Source organism: Leishmania infantum, chromosome 36, assembly GCF_000002875.2.
Source record: "Leishmania infantum JPCM5 genome chromosome 36".
Classification (NCBI taxonomy): Eukaryota; Euglenozoa; class Kinetoplastea; order Trypanosomatida; family Trypanosomatidae; genus Leishmania; species Leishmania infantum.
Genome location: NC_009420.2, coordinates 2374272 through 2396750, shown reverse-complemented (window position 1 = coordinate 2396750; position 22479 = coordinate 2374272). Strand labels below are relative to the sequence as shown.

Below are 22479 nucleotides of genomic sequence, written 5' to 3'. Positions count from 1 at the left end.
GACATCTATAAGCTCGTTCACCTCAAGCGTAACGCCCCCCCCCTCGCCCACAACAACGAAAAAACAAAACACAACCGAGCGCGGTGTTGTCTTCCGACAGCCTATTCTGCGTACGTACTTGCAACCGATATTGTTGCCCCAGAAACTGCGAGCCGCTGCTTTCGTCGTCATTTTTTGCTGCTGCACCACGGCTGGCCATCTCTGGATTGTCACGTGTTGCGACGATGCTTGTACCGTGCGGGCTAGTAACGGTTCCTGCTTAGCCGTATCCTACACGTTAGCATACCAATGCGTTTTGTCGCACTCCTTCACCCGCTCTCCCTCTCCCTCTTCTCTTCTCTTGCCGCCTCCCGGGGGGTACGGCTGAGGGTGCGATGCCTTAAGAGGTACATTTCGTTTGATGTGAAGCTCACACGTTCACCTTCTTAGCTCTAGTGTCTTGTTTTGGCGTGCTGGGGCGCTGCTGTTTCAGACTCGCCAGACGTGTGCTACGGAGCGCTGCCTAGAAGTGGAGGTGGTCTCGTCGTTCATTGTGGGTGGCGTCTGAGTTGCACAAACGGCACGCATTGCCGTATCACAGCTTTTTTTTTGCGAACTGCGGCTGCTTTTTTTTTGTTTTTGTCGATTTCTCGCTCTTTGTGTGGACCGCGCTGGAGGCACCGCCGCAGCGAATCCGTGCATCTTCTGACTCGGCGCCGCTTTTCCTCGTTAGCTGAAATTGTTGAAACATCGGCGGCAGCTCGTCTTCAGGTAGCATACCTGGAGCTGAGCCCAACAGGTCAGGAGGAGAGGTGACGGCGGCTTGCTCGAGCCACGTGCATGGGGGAAAGTACTTCTCCGCCCTCGACTTCACTTCGATGTGTGTGGGCCACCTCTTTGCACTCCTCTCGGTTCCGTTGTTCTGGCAGTGCTTTTCTGTTGTCACTCTTCTCAGAGGAAGAGAAGCCCTGAGACGGGGGCGCGCACACGGCAAAGTATCGTCCCTCCTGTTTTGTTTGTTTTTCGTTCTTTGGGGGCGTGGATTCCGGGGTCGCTCTGGGTCACCAGCCTGCAGCCGTGCTGCCGCCACCGCTGCTCTTTATCACGAAGGAGAGACACCTGTAGCTTATTCGTCCTGCGCATTGCATCGGAGCGGGTGAAATCGGTACATTGACTGCCGAGCCCTCCTTCCTTCCCCCTTGTCTAGCTCCAACACACGTCTCCATACACGCACATACGCACGCGAGCATACGCTCTTCGTGTGTGCGATAAGGACCCAGTGACTCGATAGCTAGTAGGCGCCTGTTTTGACGGCAGGGCTATCCCTCCAGTTCACTTCTTTCGTCACTCTATTATTATTATTATTTTTGAATGTGATTTGCGCTGTAGCAACCCTCATCCTATCATCTTTGCGTGCCCCCGCGTGTGCCCAGGTGCGCCAATCCACAACTAGAGAGGCACCTCATCCACTCACCAAGAGAAAGGTGCCGAGCTTTCTCTCTTCCTCCCTCCCTCCCTCCCTCCTTCCCCCCTTCTGCAGCTGCCACGTGTGCTTCTCTGCCGTGCTGCTCAACCGAGCCAGCTTTCCAAGCTTCATCAGCACTGCCCTACTCCCCGTTTCGTTTTTTTTTTGTATTAGTAGAACTTAGAGGCATCAGCGCGACAAGAGAGCCATGCTGTGCGACGAAGAGGAGTGCATCAAGGTCATCGTGGTGGGCGATGGCAATGTTGGCAAGACGTGTATGCTGCGCCGCTTTGTGAGGGGCGACTTTGTCGAGCAGTACCGCAAGACCATCGGCGCCGAATTTATGGAAAAGGATGTGTTCCTGCGGTCCTCCAACACGACGGTGAAGCTCATGCTTTGGGACACCGCAGGACAGGAAGTGTTTAACGCGCTCACGCAAGCCTACTACCGCGGCGCCGGTGCCGCCATCCTGACGTTTAGCACCGTCGATCGCGACAGCTTCATGAACATCGCGGGGTGGAAGCAGCGGGTCGAGTCCGTCTGTGGCCCTATTACGATGGTCTTGTGCCAGACAAAGTTCGACCTCTCTCACGAGGCCGTCATTACGAATACGGAGGCGGAGAAGCTAGCCAACCAGCTCGGGGTGCCGCTTTTCCGCGTGTCCACTAAGGATGACTTTAATGTAACGCAGCTGTTCGAGTTCACGGCGCAGCAGTGCGTCGAAAACTCGGCGCAGGATGAGGAGCAAGTCGAAGACATGCCGAAAGGTAATCGCTTAGATGACGGAAAGGAACCGACGGCAGGGACGCCCGCAGCGGTAGCGTCTTCGACGACCTCGGATGAACAGCATGGTGGCGCTGGTGTGCCTGCTGCACGAGCGCCTAACGCGGCGGCCACGTCCTCATCTCCACCAGCTGCCGGGAATTCGAGTTTGAGCGGCGATGCCATAAAGCACGCTTTCAGGAAATCGGTCAAGTCAAAGAACGGGGGCAGGAACGAAAAGAAGGCGTTGTCTAGCGCGAAAAACAGTGTGACGCTTAAGGAGCAACACGGGCAGGGACATCACAAGAAAAAGCAGTTCAAGTGCTCCCTCTGCTAGACTACCTGCTGCTGCTGCTGCCTTTCGTTGCCTCTGCTTCACTCTTTCCCAACTCATTCGATTCCGTTTTATCCGAATCAGAGGTTTAGACAAGCGCGCGGCGTTTATTCGCGTGGGCGTGCATGCCGGACAGAAGGCCTGCCATGTCCCCCCTCCTCCACGCAGGTTTGCTGGTTGTACGTGCGTTGCCTTTTTCGGTGCTGCGACTGCTTTCTTTAGCGTGCTGCGCCACCCGTCTCCGCTCCATGTCTTTCAGGTCAACGATTGCTGTGTTTTGTGCCGCTGCCTCACTGCCTGCTCGTTGTTTTTTGTTTTGCTTTGGGCTTCGACCTTTTGGTGTACGACTCTGCTTTGTATACATGTAATTTTTTTGTGTGGGGTGATTTCGTTCTCTTTAGCGCCCCCCTCCGCCCTTTTTCCCGTTGACAGAGCCCTCCCCCCTCACCTGCCGTTTGCTATGAGGGCGTCCGACCGGGCGTTGCGCCGGGTGTGCTACGCGCGATTTGACGACAGCTCGAGGCTCAGAGCACACCTCATTTCACGCCATGGTCTTGCACGCAGCGACCAGAGTACGCACATCTCCCTCGCACCGCATGTGGCTCCTCCGTCGGGTGTCCATCGCTGCACCCCTATGCCCCTCTACAGGCTGGCACGCTATGGGCCCTTTTGTGCGCTGGCACACGTCTCTGCGCGGGCCCCTTCCGCTTGACACGCCCGCGCCTGTCAGAGGCGTGCGGACTCAGGAGAGGGTGGAATGCCCCTGCTGCCACAGACTCATGGCGGCGTCCCACCTGTCGCGGCGCATGCGGGCAAGCCATGCAGACACGCCTCCCCCACCCCCCTCGGCGGCATCCACGGACGTGGGGGGTGAAGACAGCGAGCCCGCCAGACAGCACTGCTGTCCTGCAACGGACCCCGAGGCCCACTGGTGCGGGCACTGTGCGCACGCGCATGCCGAGCACCGCTGGCATGTGGTGTGCCGCATCCAACCGAGGCACGCGGCCGCCAGGAGGGCGCGAGTGATGAGCGAGAAAGGCGCGAAGGCATCCACACCGATGAACACCACGGTGCACGTGCGCGCGCTGTGCGGCACCTCCTTCATCCGACCAGGTGGGCTGATGAGGCGCACATGCCGGCAGCATCACGAGAGCACCCTCGAGTCCTGCAGGCGCCGGGGTGGAGAGCGGCCGCACCACATTGCGGAATGCCACGGCTCGAGGCCCCTCAGGGCGAGGCATGGCATACAGGCAGGGTGTGCAGGGTCTCAGAGGGAGCCTGGCCTGAGGCTGGCCAACCTCCTCCCTGAGCTCACCCGGCATGCGCCCGGACCACCACCCCGCTGCTCCACGCACGACAGATGCCCACCGCCACCACCCTCGAGCCGGACTGCGCACGCGGCCCACGTGGGTCAATGCGCGCAGTGGGCCCGGGCCCGTCTGGCGCCGATCACGCAGCACGTACGTGAAAGAAGGGACGAGGACGGGCACGAAGTGCCCGCAAGGTGCATGGCCCGACTCGGCAGCAGGGACGGCTCGCCCTACACAACGAGGATGCAGCCGTGGCGCAGCAGAAGGCAGGTGAACTGTAGTCGTGTACCCGTGTACATCTTTGTGGGCGGGCTCGTGGTGAAAGGGCGCGTGGGAAAGGAAAAATGTTTTTTTTTTTTTGTTACTGCATAGCGGCATCTCCCTCTTTCTGTAGACGTTGTTGCCACTCCCACCCTCTTTGTGACGGGGTGGATAAGTGAGAGCGCAAAGCCACGAAGGTGAGCGCGCGCTCCGGTGGATTCCGTACTCAGGCAAGGAAGGCGGACGGACGGAGAATGATGTCTTGTTCCACAACTGGCACCTTTACGCGTTTTGTTTTTGTTTTCGTGCGCATCATAGGGGATTAATGCATACGGCTGCATGCGGTAGCGGCTGATCATCACATCCCCAAGCACGCATCCCGGTGAGCTTTCTCTGTGCCATATTCGCGAATACCAGAAGTTACCGGAAGCTTGCGACCTCCGCACTATGCAAACGAACGTACGCTTCCACAGAGCTGCTTCATGTTAGAGGTTATAGGATGGGCAACTACGGATGTGAAGGGAACGGCAAAGGCCTTTTATGGCTCTTGTGTTGCTCAACGTGTCTGTCGGATGCACAGCAAGCAAACGAGTAGAATACGTCCGCCCGCACACGCCCACCAAGTTCTACGGGCATGCTCGCCATCTCCATCACAAAAGACCAGAGCAGGGGGGGGGGAATAGTATTCTCAATCAGTCATTAGTACGAAGACTGTAACTTTAGAGAGCATCGCCGAGATATCGTGGGGACGCTGGCATCCGGTGGAGGAGTCGTCATGCTGCATAGTTCTCGACTTTGTACACCAGCGTAGGAGAGAGAATGACGTGTGCTGCTCTCATGACCTGCCGACTCAGATCCCTATCTCCTGCTTCTCCAAGCCTCCCGCCTGTCACACTTCTTATTTATCTGCTTACCGTTTTTTTTCCTACCTCCCGTTGCTGGAGGCTACTTCTGCCGTGCTTACTGACCCCGCTGCACTCCGCCGTCCCCCTATTGACCCTCCTTCTCTTTCCTTCTTTTCTTGTTGCGGTCGTTGCCATCCTTTCCTTTTTTTTTATCGCGCGTCTGCATATGCGTGTGTCTGTGTGTGTCGTACGCCGCCGTCCTTTGTTTCACACCTTTTTTTGTAAATATGGCCCTCTCTGTCTTTCTGTGGCTGGCTGCGCTGGGTTTCATCTTTCTCACTTGCCCTTACCCCGCTCTGCGTCTCCTCTTTATGCGTGTTTGTCTTTCTGTGTGTGTGTAGGCTCGCAGTGGCTAATACTGCTTCTCTTCCATTTTCGATTTTCTTCGTGACGTGCTTACCAGGCTTTGCTGTTTTTTTTTTCTGTCTCTCTGTCCCCCCCTCTTTTTCCACCGCTGCCCACCTTTTTTTCCTCCTCCCTCGTGTGGACGATCGTAGGTGCGCATGCCTGCGTGCATGTGTGAGCAATTTTCTCTACTGCTTTTCTGCTAACCAGCAAAAGAACGAGACGGAGAAAGAACAGCGGGTGCGATGACTGCGCCTTCTGCCCTCTCCGTGTTCAGTCTTTCGTGTCCCTCTCGCTGCAGCTTTTGCGTTCGTTTTGTTCCTCTGTCTGTTGTGTAGCCTCGGTGTCTGTTGGTGCGCCCGCAAAGAGGTGACGGCATGCCGTCCTCTCCCCCAAACAAAAAAAAGCGATCCAGTTTCTTGCGCGAAGCTGCATGTGTGCAGGCGAGTATGTGTGTGCGCCGACGCCGACTCAAGCGTGCCTTAACGCCTTCATCTCAACACGAAGAGAGAATACACACACACGCACACACGAGCACATATATAGGACTCGGAAGGTATCCCTTACCCTAGCCACGATGGGTGAGCGGAGGGACGATGGTAGAGGGACTTTGACAGGAAAGGCTGTCATCGACATCGTTCTGTGCTGTTGCCCCCAGTTTCGAGCAAACACTCTACAGTTACTCTGAGACCGGATGCACTTCTTGTAGTGCCACTGCACTCTTCCGTTGCCTGAGTCGCTTTCTACTAGATGAAGAATGCAGCGACCATTGAATGCGTCGCGCCTATGTGCGTGCGTGCGTATTGGTGCAGCTTGTCCTCCATTTCCCCTCACGTCAGCTCATATAGTTGCTACTGGTTCTCACCTCAGCACGTCTGCTCTCCTCTTCGCCCTCGGCTCTCTCCCTCTCTCATGTTTTTTTTTTGTCGACACTTCAGCGTGGCCTGGCCCGTGTTCTGCGCGACGAACTGAACGGACGTGCTAGACCATCCACTGCTGTGCACCTCGGTTGACCTATTCGCAGAGCTTCCCTGGGTCCTCACGCACCGGCGCACACCCCCACCCCACACGCTTGTGGTACTGGCCGAACTCTGCGTACACCGGCTTCCACGCTGATGAGCTGGCCGTGACTTCCTCAACAAAGGAAATCGATAGTTACCGACTATCAGAGAGAGAGGCGGCAGCTATCAAGCGCATGCCTGTCCACCCGAACAGCTGCACCGCATGACGAAAGCGACGCTTGAACGCCCACCCTCGCGTCTCCCTTTTCCTCGCTGACACAAACAGATACACATAACGCCCCATTATTGCATACCCCTGTGCTCGTTGTTGCCTTCTCGTTGCTTGTTTTTCTTTCTTCCTTGATAGGTGCACTGCCACGCCGTTCCTTTTTTTTTTTCGCGTGGCGCTTGTGCCCTGCAGCGTGTTGTCTGCTTCCTTTTCTTTCACCCTTGCTTCTCCTTCGCCTTGCTGACCTTCCCGCTTCATGTCTGTACTCTTTTTAAAGGAGGCTCTCCGGCCCAGATCCTGTGTTGCCCTTTTCAATCATGTCGTTCATCAGCTACGTGCAGTCGCTGTGGGGCCCCTTCACGGCATCCTCCGACCGCACTTTGAGAGGCGGCAGCGGCGCGTCGTCGCAGCAGTTGGGCAGCGGGGTATGGCCTCTCTCCGCTCAGGTGCGGGAGGAAATGAAGAGGGGGACGCGCTACAACATGAAGGTTGTGCTGCGCGGCACCCGTGCGACTGGCAAGAGCACTTTGATGGCGCGCCTAAGCGGCCACCCGCTGCCGGCGCGGTACACCCCGTCTACCGAGATCATCGCTTCGACGATGCGGTTGCAAGGGGAGCTTTGCGCCCCACACGAGGGCACGAAGGTGGACATCTGGGAGGTCGTCGAGGAGGGTCGCCAGCGATCCACCTCGTCCTCGTCGGCGAACACCGGCGCAGCCATGGCCGGTCATATCCCAACAGTCCAGCTTCACGAGGCTCTGCGCGTGGCGGCAGATGCGCGGTTGCTCGATATGTACGCTGGGTGTCAACTCGTCATCTTCATGATCGACCCTCGTCAGCGCAGCTCATGGGAGTACGCGAAGCAGGAAACGCTGCACGTGCCCCCCACGAGCTGCATCCTGTACGCCCTGAACTTCTCCGATGTGGAGCCGCTCACCGGCGCTAGCGGGGTCGTCCGACTGGATGAGGTGCAGGCGTGGTGTAACCGCGTGCGTCGAGCAACCACGGGGCTCGTGCACCGCGTGCTAGAGGGCCGCCAGGCTCCAGCTGAGTTCTCGGTGCGTCCCATGACTGCGATGCTGAGCGCTCAGACAGGAGCAGGAATGCTGGGCGTGGTGCGAGCTCTGCACGTGGCCAGCACGCTGGTCCGCATCACAGCGGAGGAGGTGCGAGCTCAGCAACTCTTCGCACTCCTAGCGCGTCAACAGGCCGCACCTATTGCTGGTTTCGATTCAACACGTACCCCACCAACCGGCACAGCATCAGCTGGGGGCGCCCGTGCCGACCAAGCACCAGCGTCAGGGAAGCCGCCGCCTGCTGAGGCGCTGAGAGCTGGACCGCACACCCCAGCATCAGCGCCGCCTCTGTCTCTGAACGCTTCTGCAGGATCTTCGTTGAAGACAGCAGCGCACACTTCAATGAGAGATACTGCGCAGGCTTCAGATCACCCCTCTGTCGCGATCACTGAGGTGCAGGCCAGCACGACGCCAGCGTTGGAGTCGGACTCTGGAGGCCTTCGAATGCAGCACCGCTCCAGCGCTGTCGTGACCACCGTTAGTAATGGAACCAGCTGCGTGAACGGGGGCGGGAACGGCACGCATCCGCAACATACTTCGCTCACCCGTCCGATGAGTGACGCGGAGGCCATGAGGCTGTTTCTGGGCAATATCGACTGCGACGCGTCGGGCCAATCGTCGCCTCGCTCGTCCTCATCCTCCTCTGCCTCGGGTGCGGCGAGTAGTCGTGCCTGGGCGGCGGCGAAACGTCCCCCTGTCGAGCATCACTTCGACGCCGCGACTGCACAGCTGCCAACCCTGAATCGAACACCTGAAGGGCTGGCACAAGACGACTCTGCTGTTGCTAATGCCAACGCGGGCGTCTCTGGCTTGACGCCCCCATCGCTGTCGGAGGAGCTGCCATCTCCGCTGCCCGCTCCTCAGGTTGTGCGACCGCTGGCAGAGGACGTGGTTGGCTCCTTGGCTGCTGATATGGTGCACGATGCCAGTGTGTCCGTGGACGACTTCTTCGCCGAGGAGGGAGAGAAAGACGAATTGGATGGCGCAGCGCCAGAGGTCGATCCTGCGACACCGACCTCTGCTGTCCATCAGTCCGTGGACCCTGGCTCACGCACTGCCCGCACCTTGAGAACGCAGCGCGTGGTTCCGAGGGCAAGCATTCCCGCCTCTGCTCAGGCCGCTGCGCCAGACCCTGTTTTACAGGCCGACGTGTCCATTATCCTCGCGCAGATGAAGGCTGCGCTCACGACAGATGTGCCTATCGCCACTGCGGGCAGTGGTCCCGACGATGCAGTGGTGCGACGCGCTACTGAGCTTGATTCCGCACAGCAGGAAATGCGGCTGACACAGAGAGCGAAAAAGTCACGGCACTTGGCAACCGGCGATTCTGAGGCTCGTGGGAACCGTCGTCACCACCGAAAGAAGCACCGTGATGCGGCGGACGGGAACGCGGTGGCCGCCGTGGCTGAGGAGCCGGAGGAGGTGGACAATGGAAGTTTCGACTTAGTTCTGGTGTAGCGATGCGGTGGCTGTGATGGAAGTGATTTCAGCACGGTGAGGAAGGTGAAGGGGGGAGGGGAAGCGAGGGATTGACTGCGCCGACGACGTCGGTGGTGACTCTCTCGCCCGAGCCTCTCGCACATCCTCTCTGCACGCTTCTTCACTTTATTTTTTTGTCGACTGTCCCCCGCTGCCTTCCTCCCTCGTCTCGATCTATTCGCAGAGGCCGAATGGAGATGAGGACCTGGAGAGGAAGGAGCCCAACATGTACGTGCAAGAGAAAGTGAGCATCGCCAAATTACCCCGAGATGCACGGGGAGTATTCTGGCTCCACAACTGCATGCAGGCGAATGCATGTGCGCTTCTCTCGAAGAGGAGAGGCCTTAGGCGCTTGTGTGTGTGTGTGTGTGTGCATGCGCCAGCGTCTCTCGCCTTGAGGTCGGCGCTGCCTGCGGTTTCTATTTTGCGGTTCATCCGTCGCGACGTTCGCATCCACCCTTTTTCCACCTCCTCAGCGCGCAGGATGCTGTCACCTCAGCTGCCGACTCGGCGATAGATGCCATGCCCTTTTGCTTGTCCTTTGCCGCCTCGCCGTCTGTGTGATTCTGTCGCCCTCCTCACCTTCCTTCTCCACGTACCCTCTCTCTTTCCTTCTCCGACTTGACCGGTTGTGCACCTTGCACACCTTGCAGCCGTGGATGTGATGCCGCCGGAGATGTGCGCGACGTGCAGGGATACATGCTCCTGCCAGTATTCTCATCTGCGCTACTGCAAACGCTTTACTTCATGCGTCTGCGAAGCTCGTCGCCTTGCGAGCGGAAACCTTTACCACCACCTCTCAACATAAGGCAGTACGACGCATAAGCGTGCACGAGGTGTGTGTGGGTGGGAGGGAGGGCAGGCGATGACACGAGGACGAGTAGGCAGCTGTCATGGGCATCTTAGACTTCTTGATGCGGATCCGCCCCACCAGTAGACCGGCGGGTATTTTGATTCTAGGTCTCGACAACGCTGGCAAGACAAGCATCCTGCGCCAGCTCAGTGACGAGGATATCTCGCACGTCGCGTCCACGCAGGGATTTCAGATTAAGAAGCTTGTTACCGGCGGAATCAAGATCAACGTTTGGGATATGGGAGGCCAGCGCGCGGCGCGCTACTACTGGCGACAGTACTTCAAAGAGGCGGACGTCGTCATCTACGTCATCGATGCGGCTGATCCTCGGCGCATCCGCGAGGCACGCCGTGAGCTGGAACACCTCCTGGAGGAAGAGAAGGTGGCAGGGGTGCCAATGCTGGTCTTCGCGAACAAGCAGGATTTGCTGGGTGCGATGTCGGTAGAAGAGGTCTCCGTAGCACTCAACCTGACAGATTTGCGAGACCGACGCTGGCACATTCAGGCGTGCTCAGCCAAAACAGGCGAGGGGCTGGATGAGGGCATCAGCTGGGCCGTGAAGCAGGTGAAGAAGTGACCAGCTATATGGCTTCTGCATGCGTTGCCTCTATCCCGGTAAGGATCTCGGCTTCTTCTCCCCGTTTCTTTCTATCTTCCTATGTGTTCTGCTGATGGGGCGTTTTGGTGCGTCTTCTCTGATTCTTGAAATGGATTACTCAAACGACTTCGCTGCGCCCTAGCTTGTCCGTGCACAGTTGCGTGTGCGCGACTGCCTCGTGAGCGTTTATGAGATCCATTTAATTTGGCTTGTGTGGGTGTACGCGCGCGTGCACGTGCCAGGTCCACCTTGGTCATCACATGTGTGTTTGGTGCGACGTGCGTGGACGTCTTTTCCGCGTTCCCCCCACCCCGTGCGCATGTGCATAAGTGTCTTTTTTTTTTCTGCGCCTTCCTCATGTCTCTCTCTGGGGCATGGAGACACCGTAGCGCGGTGTCTTGGCGTTCACTACCCTAACTCTGCGTGGCTTCGTCACACAGAGCCCTCCCTCTCGTATCTTTTGCCAATGCTGTACCTCCTCTGGTGCTGACAGGGTCATATATCTGCGACCTGGGTAAATCAGCGCGATTCACTGCTACTGATGTCAGCAACGAGGTCCTATATGGCGTTGCGCCGGAGCGACCTGCGAAAGTGCACACGCTTGTGCCATCCACACGATTAGGCAGAGCGTCGGCGTGACTCGAACGGATCTCACCCGACTCTCGCACTTCCCTACTGGTGTGGGGAGTCTGAGCGCCACCCCAAAGGGGGATGCACCAGGTGTGTCGACCGGCACAATGGGGGAGCGGCGGTGAGGCGACCCGAGAAGCGGATGGGTGCATAGAACTTGAGGCCGGGGCCATGCTCCGATAACGAAGTCGGCGCATTGCTGCAATGCTTGTCTAGCGCTGCTTCGCATCAGACAGATGGGGCCTGTGGCAGAGTCGGGGCTCGAGTGGGGTGACCTCATGCTCCATGGCAGGGAACGGACGTACTGTAAGGAAATACCTCGTCGCGCCACTTTCTTCTGTTGTCACCGTCCTTCTTTTTTTTTTGCGCCCGTCGTTCCCTCTTTCCCTCTGTGTCTTTTGCTTCCGCGTGGCGATGGCGCAGCGATGCGAGAACAGGATCTCGGCGAGTGTCGAAGGCGACAGAGTCGCAGAGAGCGATAGTGTTACTGTGTGTGTGTCTGCGATCCAAGGGCACACGCTTCGCTTTCGTGCTTCGAATGTGTCTCTCTCTTTGTTTGTGTATGCGTGCGTGGAGTATAGTCCGCCGCCCCTTCTTTTTTTTTCTTTAAACTGTTCCTATGGCTGCGCGTGTCGGCTGCAATCACAGCTTCGCCTTTTTTATCTCGCGTTCTCCTTCACCTCGTCGCCAGCGCAGCACTCCCCTCCCCTCCGCTTGTGCATTACTTCCCCCCTCCACACACACACACACACACAAGCGCTGAAGCGCATATCCGACTTTACCTTTTTTAACACACAAACGCGGTTGTACAGTAGCTGAATTGCTTGCTCATCCGCAACCCTCCCCGGTGTGTCTGTGTCTCGCGCATCTGTATGCAGATCTTGCGCTGCAGCCCACAGAAATATGCACCGCGGCAGCAGCGAACGGAATCGAGCGAGGAACAATATCCCCCCTCCGGCGCGCTCAAAAAAAAAGTAAAGCATCCAGCAGCCACACTGAACTATGGATGGACGCGCACTCGAAAAGAAAAGGGAGCTCGCGGACGACGCGTCTCTACTGGGCTCTTTGATGTGACTGCTGTTGAGTTACTGGCCGTTGCACGTCGGCCTTTTTTTTCTGTGTGTGCTTGTTCAAGTTTCACACGCCCCGCGCGTTAGCCGGTGCCCCTTCGCGGACTTCACTTTGAAAGGCGAACTCCACATGCTTGTCGGATGCAGGCGATCGAGCATTGGCTTCCTTCCTCTCATCTTCCCCATCTTCGCTCCTCGCCAGCGTCCGCATTCACTCTTTCGCTGTCGTTCATCGCCCCAGAACTCACCGTTATCAGACACGTCTGTCTGTGACGTCCCTCTTTGCCTCCCACCATTCACTGAGACAGACACGGCACACGTCTCTTTTTCTTTTTGCAAAAAAAACTGTCGTGCCCCACACAGCAGGGGACCCCCCTTTTTGCCCCCCCCCCCGCCCTTTTTTAATAAGAGGGGGAACACCCCTCCGGCGGCCCCACAAGGAGGCCCCCGGGGGGGGGCTTCCCGCCGCCTTTTTTTTTTTTTTCCCCCCTCTTCAGAGAAAGAAGGATCCCCCCCCCCGGGGGGAAAACATTTCCCCCGGTATTAAAAATAATATTTTTTTTCCCCCCCACCCCCCGGGGAAAAAGGGGGGGGAGGGTTTTGGCCCCGGGGGCCCCCGGGGGGAGGAGCCCCCCCCCCCCCCCCTTTAACAGGGGGTTTTTTATATTTTGGGGGGGGTTTTTTCCCGCGTTTCCCTTTCCAAAAGGAGGGGAACCCCCCCCTTTTGTTCCCCAAAGCCTGTGTCGGGAGGGCCCCCATTGGGCCCCCCGGGAACCGGGGCGAGGAGGGCATCTATGCTCGCTCTCCTCTCACGGCAAGGGAGGAGGCAACGCAGCTTTTGCCTGGCAGTCGCTTCCTGAGCACGATGGAGTTCAAGCGCATCTACCTCGGCGGTGGCACTGTCGGTGATGCGTCGACGGCTGCGACCGCACGTCCCTCAAGCTCGTCCCCGCCTGGCACCTTCGCGAAGCGTGTGCATCNGTCTTCCCTTTTGACAAATTCGGCCCCATGGGGGACCCATGCCGGCCCATCTCCCCATGCCATTCGTGCTCCGTGCAAACCCGCCACCGACACTGCTGCACGTTTCCATAGCAAAGGCGATACCCGAGGGACAGCGCGTCAGCTACGGTATTTGTACGGTGGTGCGTGTGGCCGTATACATGTACCGGCAGCGTCTGAAACGCACACGCCCTCACCTCGACGAACAACGGCACCAAGACCCTCCGCGGATGAGTACAGTCCATATGCCGCGAAAACGCTAACGAGCGAAGCACCACAGGTCGTTGCGCCAGCTATACTGTACTCAGCACACAAGCCGCTGCCGCACCAGCTGCGCTCGCGTGTGCACTCGGCCCGCCGTGCCACGTCGCCGTCAATGAAGACGAAGCTCGGCGCGGAGCCCCTGCCTCGTAGCCAGCTGCGTACAGAGGATGCATGGCTCGCACTGACGCGTGAGCTGATGAATAAGAAAATGGAGGTGCAGAACCTTCAGCAGCAGCTGCAGCGCACGCACGTCCTGCTACGCTCTCTGCACGGCATCACAGACAGCATAGTCGACGAGGGCGATGAAGCTGCTGACGCGGACGCTATCGCTGCTGTTGACACGTCAGCAGCTGTGGCCACAAGCGGCAAGTTGACAGGTGGAAGCGGGCCGGAGATGGGCCCCTCTTCAGAGCTGCCCCGTCCGAGAGAGTACTGGCAGCGACGCGCGTACTTTTTGATGAAGCAGAACGAGGAGCTGCAGGCGGAGTCTGATCGGCTGCGCCGCGACTCGCGCGGTCGCAAAGTGCGCGATTTGCTGCAAGAGCTCAAGTCAGTGCGTGGAGAGCTTAGTCGGTATCGGAGACAGGCCGGCGTTGCAGCTGCGTCGTCGCCTTCTGCCAAGGAACTGGCATCGGAGCCTGGTGGCCCCGAAACTGACTTAGGCATCCCTCCGCACGACGACGGAAAGCTGGCAAGCAGTCCTCTGGCACCGCGACTAACGCATCGGGGTAGCGAGACGTCGTCGTTTCTCGAACCCGCCGTCGACGATGCGTTTCTCCGCCAGAAGGACGACACCATCTGCGGACTGCAAGAGCGTCTTCGCCTGCTGACACAGCAGTACGAGCAGACTGATGCGAGGCTCATAGAGACAACGCGACAACTGGAGGATATGACGCACCGCCACTGCGCCATGCAGGTGGAGTGGAAGGCGCTGATGGAGCTCCCGCAGGAACTCGCTCGCACGCAGCAGCAGTTAGCCGTCGCCCGGGCCCGCCTCCTCGACTGTGATCGAGAAGTGGCGGCGTTCCACCAGGTGTTCGACACGCAGTCGTCGCCCGCCACGCTGCGCGCCATAATTGACGAGCGTGATCACCTCGTCGAGCTTCTGCAGCAGAGTCGCGAAAACGAGGCAGCCTTGCGCGAGGAGGCGCAGGCGGCACAGCAACAGGCGGTGCGAGCCATGGAGAAAAAGTATCAGGAGCAGTGCGCGGAGCAACGTGCCATGGCACGCGATCGCGAGGCGCAGCAGGAGGAGACAATACAGAAACTGCGGAAGCAAGTCGCCGCCCTTGAGCACGTGCTGGAGGTGCAGAGAGGTGCATACGAGGGACAGCTGGCAGAGTACGCGGAGGAGCGTGAGGCGGAGCTGACAAAGCGGCTTCTCGAGTCGCTACGGCGGCCCGAGAATGGAATGGAAAGTATTGCCCTATCCGCGCCTCGTTCACTTGGTACAGCTGCGTCGGTGCGGCCCACGTTGCCAGACGGGCAGCCACCCACGACTGATGTCTCCCGTCTTTCGGCATGCGAGGCGTCACTGATGTCGACGCCGGCACGTGCGTCGTCGTCGCTACGCTGTCCAAGCGCCGAACACGCACAGGCGGACCCGATGCTTCGGACAGCCAGTTTCCTCGAGAGTGTAACGTCGCCCTGCAGCGCGGGAGGGGCCGCGAATGCCACAGTCGCGCAAGGCGACGACGCCTTTCCCGCCGACAGAGTCGCAGGCAAGTCGACACTGTCTTTCATGCCGGATACAACAGACAGCAACTCCAGCTATGACTCGCTAACCGGCGACAGCCAAGACGACGTGACGTCGCTTTCCTCCGCGTCGGCGCGTCAATCGCGTCGCATCATCGGTGGCTCGACCTCTTCCACGACGCGTACACGTGGCGGTGAGCGTGTGCGCTACGTCACAGTACGCAAAGAGTTGGCAGACAACTGCGCTGCTGCTGCGACAGACGAAGCGAGGGTTATAGCGGCCTTCTCGAGCTCCACGGATGACTACAGCGACGGCGAAGGTAGTTATGGAGATGACGAAACAGTAGAGAAGGCCAGCGGACCAGACTCAGGCTCCTCCGTCGTCTCCTCGGCAGACTCTTCCACCCAGCTCACTTCCGGAGCCGAGGGCGTGGCCAAGCAGCAGCAGATTGCCACGAACACGGCTAATACCGCCCCCGCCAAGGTCCACAGCTACGTCATCGATCTCCCTGCACCGCCGATTGCCGTGGTTTCACCAGTATCCATCCTTATCAACCGCACCACCATGACCGGCCCCCTGTTCTCCTCCAGTGTGCGGGCTGTCGTGCACTCGCCTGACATCAGCTCGCAACGGACAGCGTCGGCCGCAGACCTCACCCACACTCAGCAGACGCTGCCAGATATCAGCGAAGCCACGAGCAGCGGCTCATTCTCGGCCTCTTCTTCAACCTCTTCCGCGTTGAACTCGCCGCACTCCGGCGATGATGATGGCCCAAGCCCCCGTGCAGATTCCAACCGAAGTGAGCCACACGGTGGCCCGCTGCAGCCGATGGAAAAGGGCAGCGTAGCGAAGTTCAATAGCAGCAGCATCGCTGGGTCAGCAGCGCTGGCGGAGGCGGCCACGCGGCGGATGCCGCCTCTACCCGATCCCAATGTTGCGGCGCCGCTCCCAATGTTCCTTGCGGGGCGGCAGCCGCCTGAGTTGGAGGAAGCGGTCGCGACGGCTTCGTTCAAGGCGGCGCCGCGCGCAAATGAACGGCGATCTTCCCTTTCACTCGTCTCCTCTCCCGGCGCCAACGCGCTGACGACCGTGCACCCACGGGGCGGTGTGCCGATCCCGTCTCCTGTCGCTGTTACTCCAGCTGTTGCCTCGAATTTGTACCCGCAGCGACGCAGCAGCTCGTTTATGGTGACGGGCGTCTACAACGACGATGACTTCGGCGGAGTTGGTGCAGGGATGAGTCGAGGCGGGGTGAGCTCCCGCATGCTCAGCAACGATCACAGCACAACCGTCGATCTCACCAACCAGTACTCTGGTAACGCCTCTTTTGATTTTGTGGGGGCCCTTGCGGAGCGTCACCGCCTGGAGGACATGCAGAATGCGTTTTTATCTTTTCGGCTGTCGTCGACCGCGAATGCAACCATTGGCGGCGACGTCGGCGGTGAGATGTCTGCCTTCCCGATGGAGGGGTCTGGGAACATCAACAGTGGCCGGTTTGCTGTGATGGGGACAGGGGCGGTGGGGCTGCGCAAGACCCCATCCCCTTTCGGCTCCGATGCCTTGGAAGTGAGCGAGCCCGTTCTCTCCACAAGCCATCATAAAGGCGACGAAAAGGCCACGGGATCAACGGCAGCTATCGCAAATGCCTCGCGGCAAGGTGAGGATAGGGCGTCAGGCGACGGCGGGAGTGCCGGCTCTATGGAGGTGCCCTACCCGGACGATGACGAAGACATGACCTCCATCTCTGCCTACCGCGTCACTGCCGGGACGCGTGAGCGAGAAGAGGCGCCCCTTGCAGATGCGCTTTCGTACACTGGTCCCACCGGCGGCAGCGCTCTTAGCAAGGTACCAAGCGAGGATGCTTCAGCGGCGAAGAACCCAGTGCCGGAGACGACGATGCAAAGCATTCTTGCTGTAGATGCTGCGCGCGACGCCTCCGCTTCTCCCATGGCGATTGCCTCGTCACTTGGGAGCTGTGGCAACCTCGTTCCAAGCGCGAAGACGCCCCCGCCGGAGGAGCAAGCAATATTGTCTTTTGGCTTTGAGGACATGGGCAGAGCGACGTTGCAGGCCGAGGACGTCGAATCCGCCGCGCCACCTGCTGCCGCCGCGATCACGGAAGCGGCTGCCGTGCCATCTTTTGTGCCTCTTCCGCCGAGAGTGGCGGTGCCTGCGCCGCCTTCCACCTAGGCACCTCAGCCGTAGCGCTGCCAATACGGGCGTGGCTCGGGACGACATGCAGCGCCTAAAGTCTCTCTTTTGAATAGGACGTGACAAGAGTTTTTCCAAGGGCGCCTTCCTAGCGTGCCCAGGCGTGCGCGGGCGAGCACCTTTCGCTCAAACACCGTGCGCATGCGCACATCGTTCTCTTCTTCATTTGTGGATACGAACACCCACGGTCACGCAGACCTCCCCTCCTTCTCTTACGGTGCATGGGACGCTAGAAGAGACCCTGGAGCTGGACCTACACATGTTAAACGCATAGTGGCGAACGAATAGAGACGCAACGAAAAAGTGACGACGCGCGGACCCTTTTGCGGGTGCTTATCGAGGAGCGTACCACCACCACGAGCCACGGTAGAGCGTCTCGTTGCAGTCGTCATGGCTGCAGCTGAAGAGGTGCCCCTCCTACCTTGCCTCATCATACTCATGCGTTTTCTTTCTCCTTCCGTCACCTTGGATGCGGTTCAGCTCGGCGCGTGTCGTGCCCGTGCCACCCGCTGTGCGCCTGAGCCTTTTGCTCGGCCTCTCTCTCGTTTCCCGAACCCACGAGGCCCATACATGTGGAGCCGCGGCACGTCACCTCCGGCGCTCCCCCTCCGACGGCCTTCACATGACTGCGCTTACGCAGGTGAAGGTGTGTAAAGGCAATTCGGCGCATGGGAGGGGTCATGTGTGTGTGTGTGTGTATGTGTTCTCGGGGTTGACTCTCTCGCATGCTGCGCCTCACCGTCTCATCGTATGGACCGCTCGAATACTTCTCCTTTTTTTTCTTTTTGCTTCAACGCTTTATTTTTGCGTGCACGGCTATGCCCGATGCAGTATCAGTGGTGGTTGGGTGAACTGCCTCGGCCTCTACCGCAGCTGCAGCAAGCAGCACCCCACAATCTCTGATTGAACGCGAATGCATCGTGCGACGCTAAAGGGGCAGGCACGGACACGCACACACACACACACAAACACACGCAAACAAACACACACGCATACAGCCAGGCAGACGGGCGCTTCCCCGTTCCACTTTCTACCAAGGAAAGCCCTCTGCTCTTTGCTCGACGCCCCTTTCACCAGCTCCCACGAGGAATAAAAGCACGACCACCTTCGGACCGTGGAGTCACTGGCACTTGGCTCACGGAGCACAGTTTTGTGTGACAGCAACACAAGGGCAACAGCAACAAAAAAGAAAAGTCAAAGAGAGCACAACCTGTGGACGATACGGTGGGTGGTGAAAGAAGGTAACACGAAGAGCGTCACAGCATGACGTCATATTCGGAAAAACACAATGCGCTCACCTCATCGACGCAGCTCGTTTCCGCAAGGGGCAGCCAACTTCGCAACGCCACAGTCCGCCGCAGTAGCGACGCTGCTGCTAGCATCTGCGCTCACTTAATGGTCCACCACGGACTTAGTCGCGTCCGCATCGCCCATGCACTGGGACTTCCTTCGCTTGTCGTCGAGGAGTCCATACGAAATGGCGTGTCCTCTGCCACGCTGCGAGCCCAGCTGCGCAACTGGCTATACGAGGTCTCGGCCTTGTCCCCAGCACAGAAGCTGCGTGTGCCGGAGGCACTTTTCACGCAGCTGCAAGAAGATTGCGCCGCTGATGAGATTCAGCGACAGCAGAATGTGCGCGACGGCGTCGTGTCACCGTATGGCGATGACTGCTCCCTCTTCGCCGCCCTCGACCCCGTCTCCCAGCAGCACTTCACTCAGCTACAGCACACAGTGGGGCAGAGCTTTATTTCGATCCTGAACGACCCAGGCGAGCCGACCACAAATGTAGACTGGGCCACCTGGCTAGGGGGCAAGCTCTACGCGGCCTTCGACTTTAATGGCCGTGTGGGCGACCTGGAGGACATGCTTCGTTCCTACTCGGCTGCGCAGACAGGGCCCGAGTCCTCTGCCGCCCTGCTCGCCGAGTACCCGCCCAATGAGGACTTCAGCGGCTACGTGAAGCTTATCTCAAAGGCCTACCAGGCCAATCAACGTGAGGGGATCGCGAACGATGCGAAGGAGTGGCGGGAGGACTGCGCGGCAGACGCCGGTGGTGACTACACACAACGCGACGGCGCAGCGACCGTGGATGGCGGGCCGTGGCCGACGGGGATACCAACGGAGTTTTTTTCCATCTCCTACGACCCGGCATCTGAAATACGCATGCTGTCAGAGGCCGTGGGTGAGTCGTGGCCTGCTGCTATACCAAATTCACCCACTACGGCAGTGGCCACACAGGGCAGCTCAACGGGAACACCGACACAGGTGGTGGATGGTGGCACGTTTGCGGCTGACTACGAATATCTGGAGAGCCGCAATAAGGAGCTGCGCGCGTGGGAGTCGGCTGTGGAGAAGTGTCTGCTGCAGCACGTCAAGCACCGCTCCGAGGACTTCTTCGCCACTTCCTGCCAGTTCGGCTCCCTCAGCAGCGATGCTCGAACCGTCTTGGCTGACGTGCGAGTCGCTCGCGAGGGCGGCATGCGCGCTGGTGAGCACTGCATTGCCGAGTACCTCCGCATTGGCAATCTGTACCGGCGACGGCAGAACTTTCTGCGACTGAACACCACCGCCACCTCGGCGCAGCAAGTGCTGCGCCGATTAGGGGACGTCGAGAACTGGGCTGCGCTGCCCGAGCGTGATTTTGGCGAGGTGATGGCCATTTCATCCGCGCTGCTTGACCTGGAGACTGCGGTGCGCGGCACCAAGGATGTGGAACAGGGCATCCCGTGGAAGTCCTTGTCGCACCTGAAGTGCCTCCAGGAGGTCCCGGGGCGTGTGCGGAAAGCACGCAAAGCCCTCGAAAAGGTCGTGCTCGAAGAGTACTGCGGCGTGCTGCTGAGCAACCTCGACGAAAGCGAGTCAAACGAGCGAATGGCGACCGTGTGCGAGAGCGTCACGCGCCTCGGTGTGCTGAACGCGGCAAACCACCTCTACCATGTAAGGCTTGTTGAGCTGCTTCAGATCATGGCACAAGAGGCGCTTGTGGGTCTCTTCATGAACGCTGGCACGCTGGATAATGCCAAGGCGAATGAGCTACTCACCATTGCCAGCAACACGGTTGCTCTCGCCCTGCCAGACGCACGCCAGCAGCTCTGCGGGTTTGCGAAACACCTCCGCTTTCAGGGCTATCTGCAGGTGCTGCAGCAGTTTGTGGACATGCTCGTGGACTTTGTGACACACGCGTCGCAGAACTGGGGCTTTTTCCTCACGGGAGGGCTGCGGGCGGCGCTCGCCATGTACGAGAACCGCCACATCCTGATGGAGACGGCGACGCGGGACCTGTTTGCGCGCGTTTGTGGCGAGGCGGAGTCGCTAATCGCATCGTTGCTGGAGGTATACGCCAACGGTCTGCAGTTGTCGTCCGTAGTCGAGCTGGTGCAGCTCGTGCGCGTTAGTGTGCAGTTTCCGATGCGCGTTACAGGCGACGTGGCTGGTCGACTGGTGTCACTTCTTCGCGAGGGCGGTAACGGGTATGGGACCCCGACCGGCTCGCCCGTGTCGTCGACTGTGAGCGGCCCCAACGCGCAGTCCCTCGAAGCTGCCGAGGAACCGGTCGGCTTTGGGGTGTACCGTCCGACAAAAGTGATTGGCACGACTGTTCAGCGACTCGTCAAGCGCTTTTTCCGCCACCAGCACAGCATCAACAAGGAGAACATGATTATGGTGACGGAAGGGGAAACGTGGGCCGCCAAGGAGGCGGTCGACGAGTCGATACAGCAGCAGGTGGAGGACATGTGCACCATGGAGGTGACAGCGCTGAAGGCGTTTCGGCTGCGCTCGCTGACGGCACTCTTCGCCTCGGGCGACAGCGACGGTGCCTTTAATCGATGGCACCATTCAGCGAGCTCGGCTCGTGGCGCCGCGGATAGCTGCGGCGCGGATGATCTCCTCAGCACCGGAGCCGCGAAACTCTACGTGCGAGTGCGGTGCAGTACCGGTGCCGCCGTCCTAGGCAACGGGAAGACGGCTAGCGACCCGACGGAAGCGGCGCCGGGCCCCGACACTGACGAGCTGGAAGGCCGCCTCGTGCCCATCTCCTTCCTCGTTTTGATGGATCTGTTGCACAAATACCACGAATACATTGCCCTCTTCCCCTTTCTTGCCTTCGATGTCGCGTCGCGCATGAGTGAGCTGCTCGACGAGTACGAGGGCCAGGCGGCCGCCTTGGTGCTTGGCGCGCGGGCAGTGGAGAAGGGCACGCTCCCCACCATCACGACGCAGCACCTATGCATTGCCTCGCAGTGTGTCGCGTTTCTCATCGATTTCATTCCTGCTCTGCAGGTGCACTTGACGGCAGCGATGGAAGATGGTCTCCTTGCCTACTCGCTGCGTGATTGCGTGCCGCGCGATGCGCTGGCGGTGGCGAACGCGCTAGGCCTTATGGGAAGTGCTTCAGCAGCACAGATGACGTCAGACTCGTCCTCTGCAAACGCCGCTCCTGAAAAGGCGAAGCTGTTCGTCAAGAATGACTGGAACCGTGTGGTGCGTAACTGCGTGGCCCACCGCAACGAATTCTACTCGAAGATGGGGTCCCTCGTGCACCGCAAGGTGAACAGCCTCGATCACGTCTCGATGCAGAAGAGACACTGGCCGGCAAGCCGTAACGAGTGGGTCATGGCAATGCTCCGCGAGGTGGCGCGGCTAGTGCGTGCGCTGCGGCCGTTGCTGCCGCCTGGAGACATGGATGGCGTGATGGTTCCATTGCTGGGGTCACTGAGTGTCATGCTGCGCGAGTCGACCCTGCAGATCCCGGCCACCGCGGAGGACGACCGCGCTGCCGCCGCGTCGGACGTGATGCTCTTCACGGCAAACGTGGAGAAGTTCGGCTACGATGTCCTCAGGTGCGCCGAGGCGACATCGGTGTCTGCGGTGATGCAGGGCGGTCAGTCCTTCGTGCCGGTGTCGTCGGAGGAGGCAGTGCTGCGGTGGTTTTTGCCGCCCTCTCAGTCCAGCTCTCCTCGGCTTCCCGCCGCAACCAAGTGAAGAGGTTTTCACTGCGCGGGCAGCGGCAG

At 59.4% G+C, this 22479-nt stretch overlaps 5 protein-coding genes across 5 annotated transcripts; all 5 read left to right on the top strand.

Annotated features, from left to right (window-relative positions):
- Positions 1 to 1652: 1652 nt before the first annotated feature.
- Positions 1653 to 2543, top strand: LINJ_36_6510 (putative small G-protein; the record flags this gene model as incomplete). Its single annotated transcript, XM_001469318.1, has 1 exon — positions 1653 to 2543. The coding sequence occupies one exon, from the start codon at positions 1653 to 1655 to the stop codon at positions 2541 to 2543; it is 891 nt and encodes a 296-aa protein (XP_001469355.1).
- A 4365-nt stretch (positions 2544 to 6908) lies between these two features.
- Positions 6909 to 9125, top strand: LINJ_36_6500 (conserved hypothetical protein; the record flags this gene model as incomplete). Its single annotated transcript, XM_001469967.1, has 1 exon — positions 6909 to 9125. The coding sequence occupies one exon, from the start codon at positions 6909 to 6911 to the stop codon at positions 9123 to 9125; it is 2217 nt and encodes a 738-aa protein (XP_001470004.1).
- A 914-nt stretch (positions 9126 to 10039) lies between these two features.
- Positions 10040 to 10576, top strand: ARL-3B (putative ADP ribosylation factor 3; the record flags this gene model as incomplete). The annotated part of the gene is made up of 1 exon (XM_001469966.1): positions 10040 to 10576. The coding sequence occupies one exon, from the start codon at positions 10040 to 10042 to the stop codon at positions 10574 to 10576; it is 537 nt and encodes a 178-aa protein (XP_001470003.1).
- A 2586-nt stretch (positions 10577 to 13162) lies between these two features.
- On the top strand, positions 13163 to 17446 carry LINJ_36_6480 (putative flagellum transition zone component; the record flags this gene model as incomplete). The annotated part of the gene is made up of 1 exon (XM_001469965.2): positions 13163 to 17446. One exon carries the CDS (start codon positions 13163 to 13165, stop codon positions 17444 to 17446), a length of 4284 nt encoding a protein of 1427 aa, XP_001470002.2.
- A 1416-nt stretch (positions 17447 to 18862) lies between these two features.
- Positions 18863 to 22450, top strand: LINJ_36_6470 (conserved hypothetical protein; the record flags this gene model as incomplete). Its single annotated transcript, XM_001469964.1, has 1 exon — positions 18863 to 22450. One exon carries the CDS (start codon positions 18863 to 18865, stop codon positions 22448 to 22450), a length of 3588 nt encoding a protein of 1195 aa, XP_001470001.1.
- Positions 22451 to 22479: the final 29 nt, after the last annotated feature.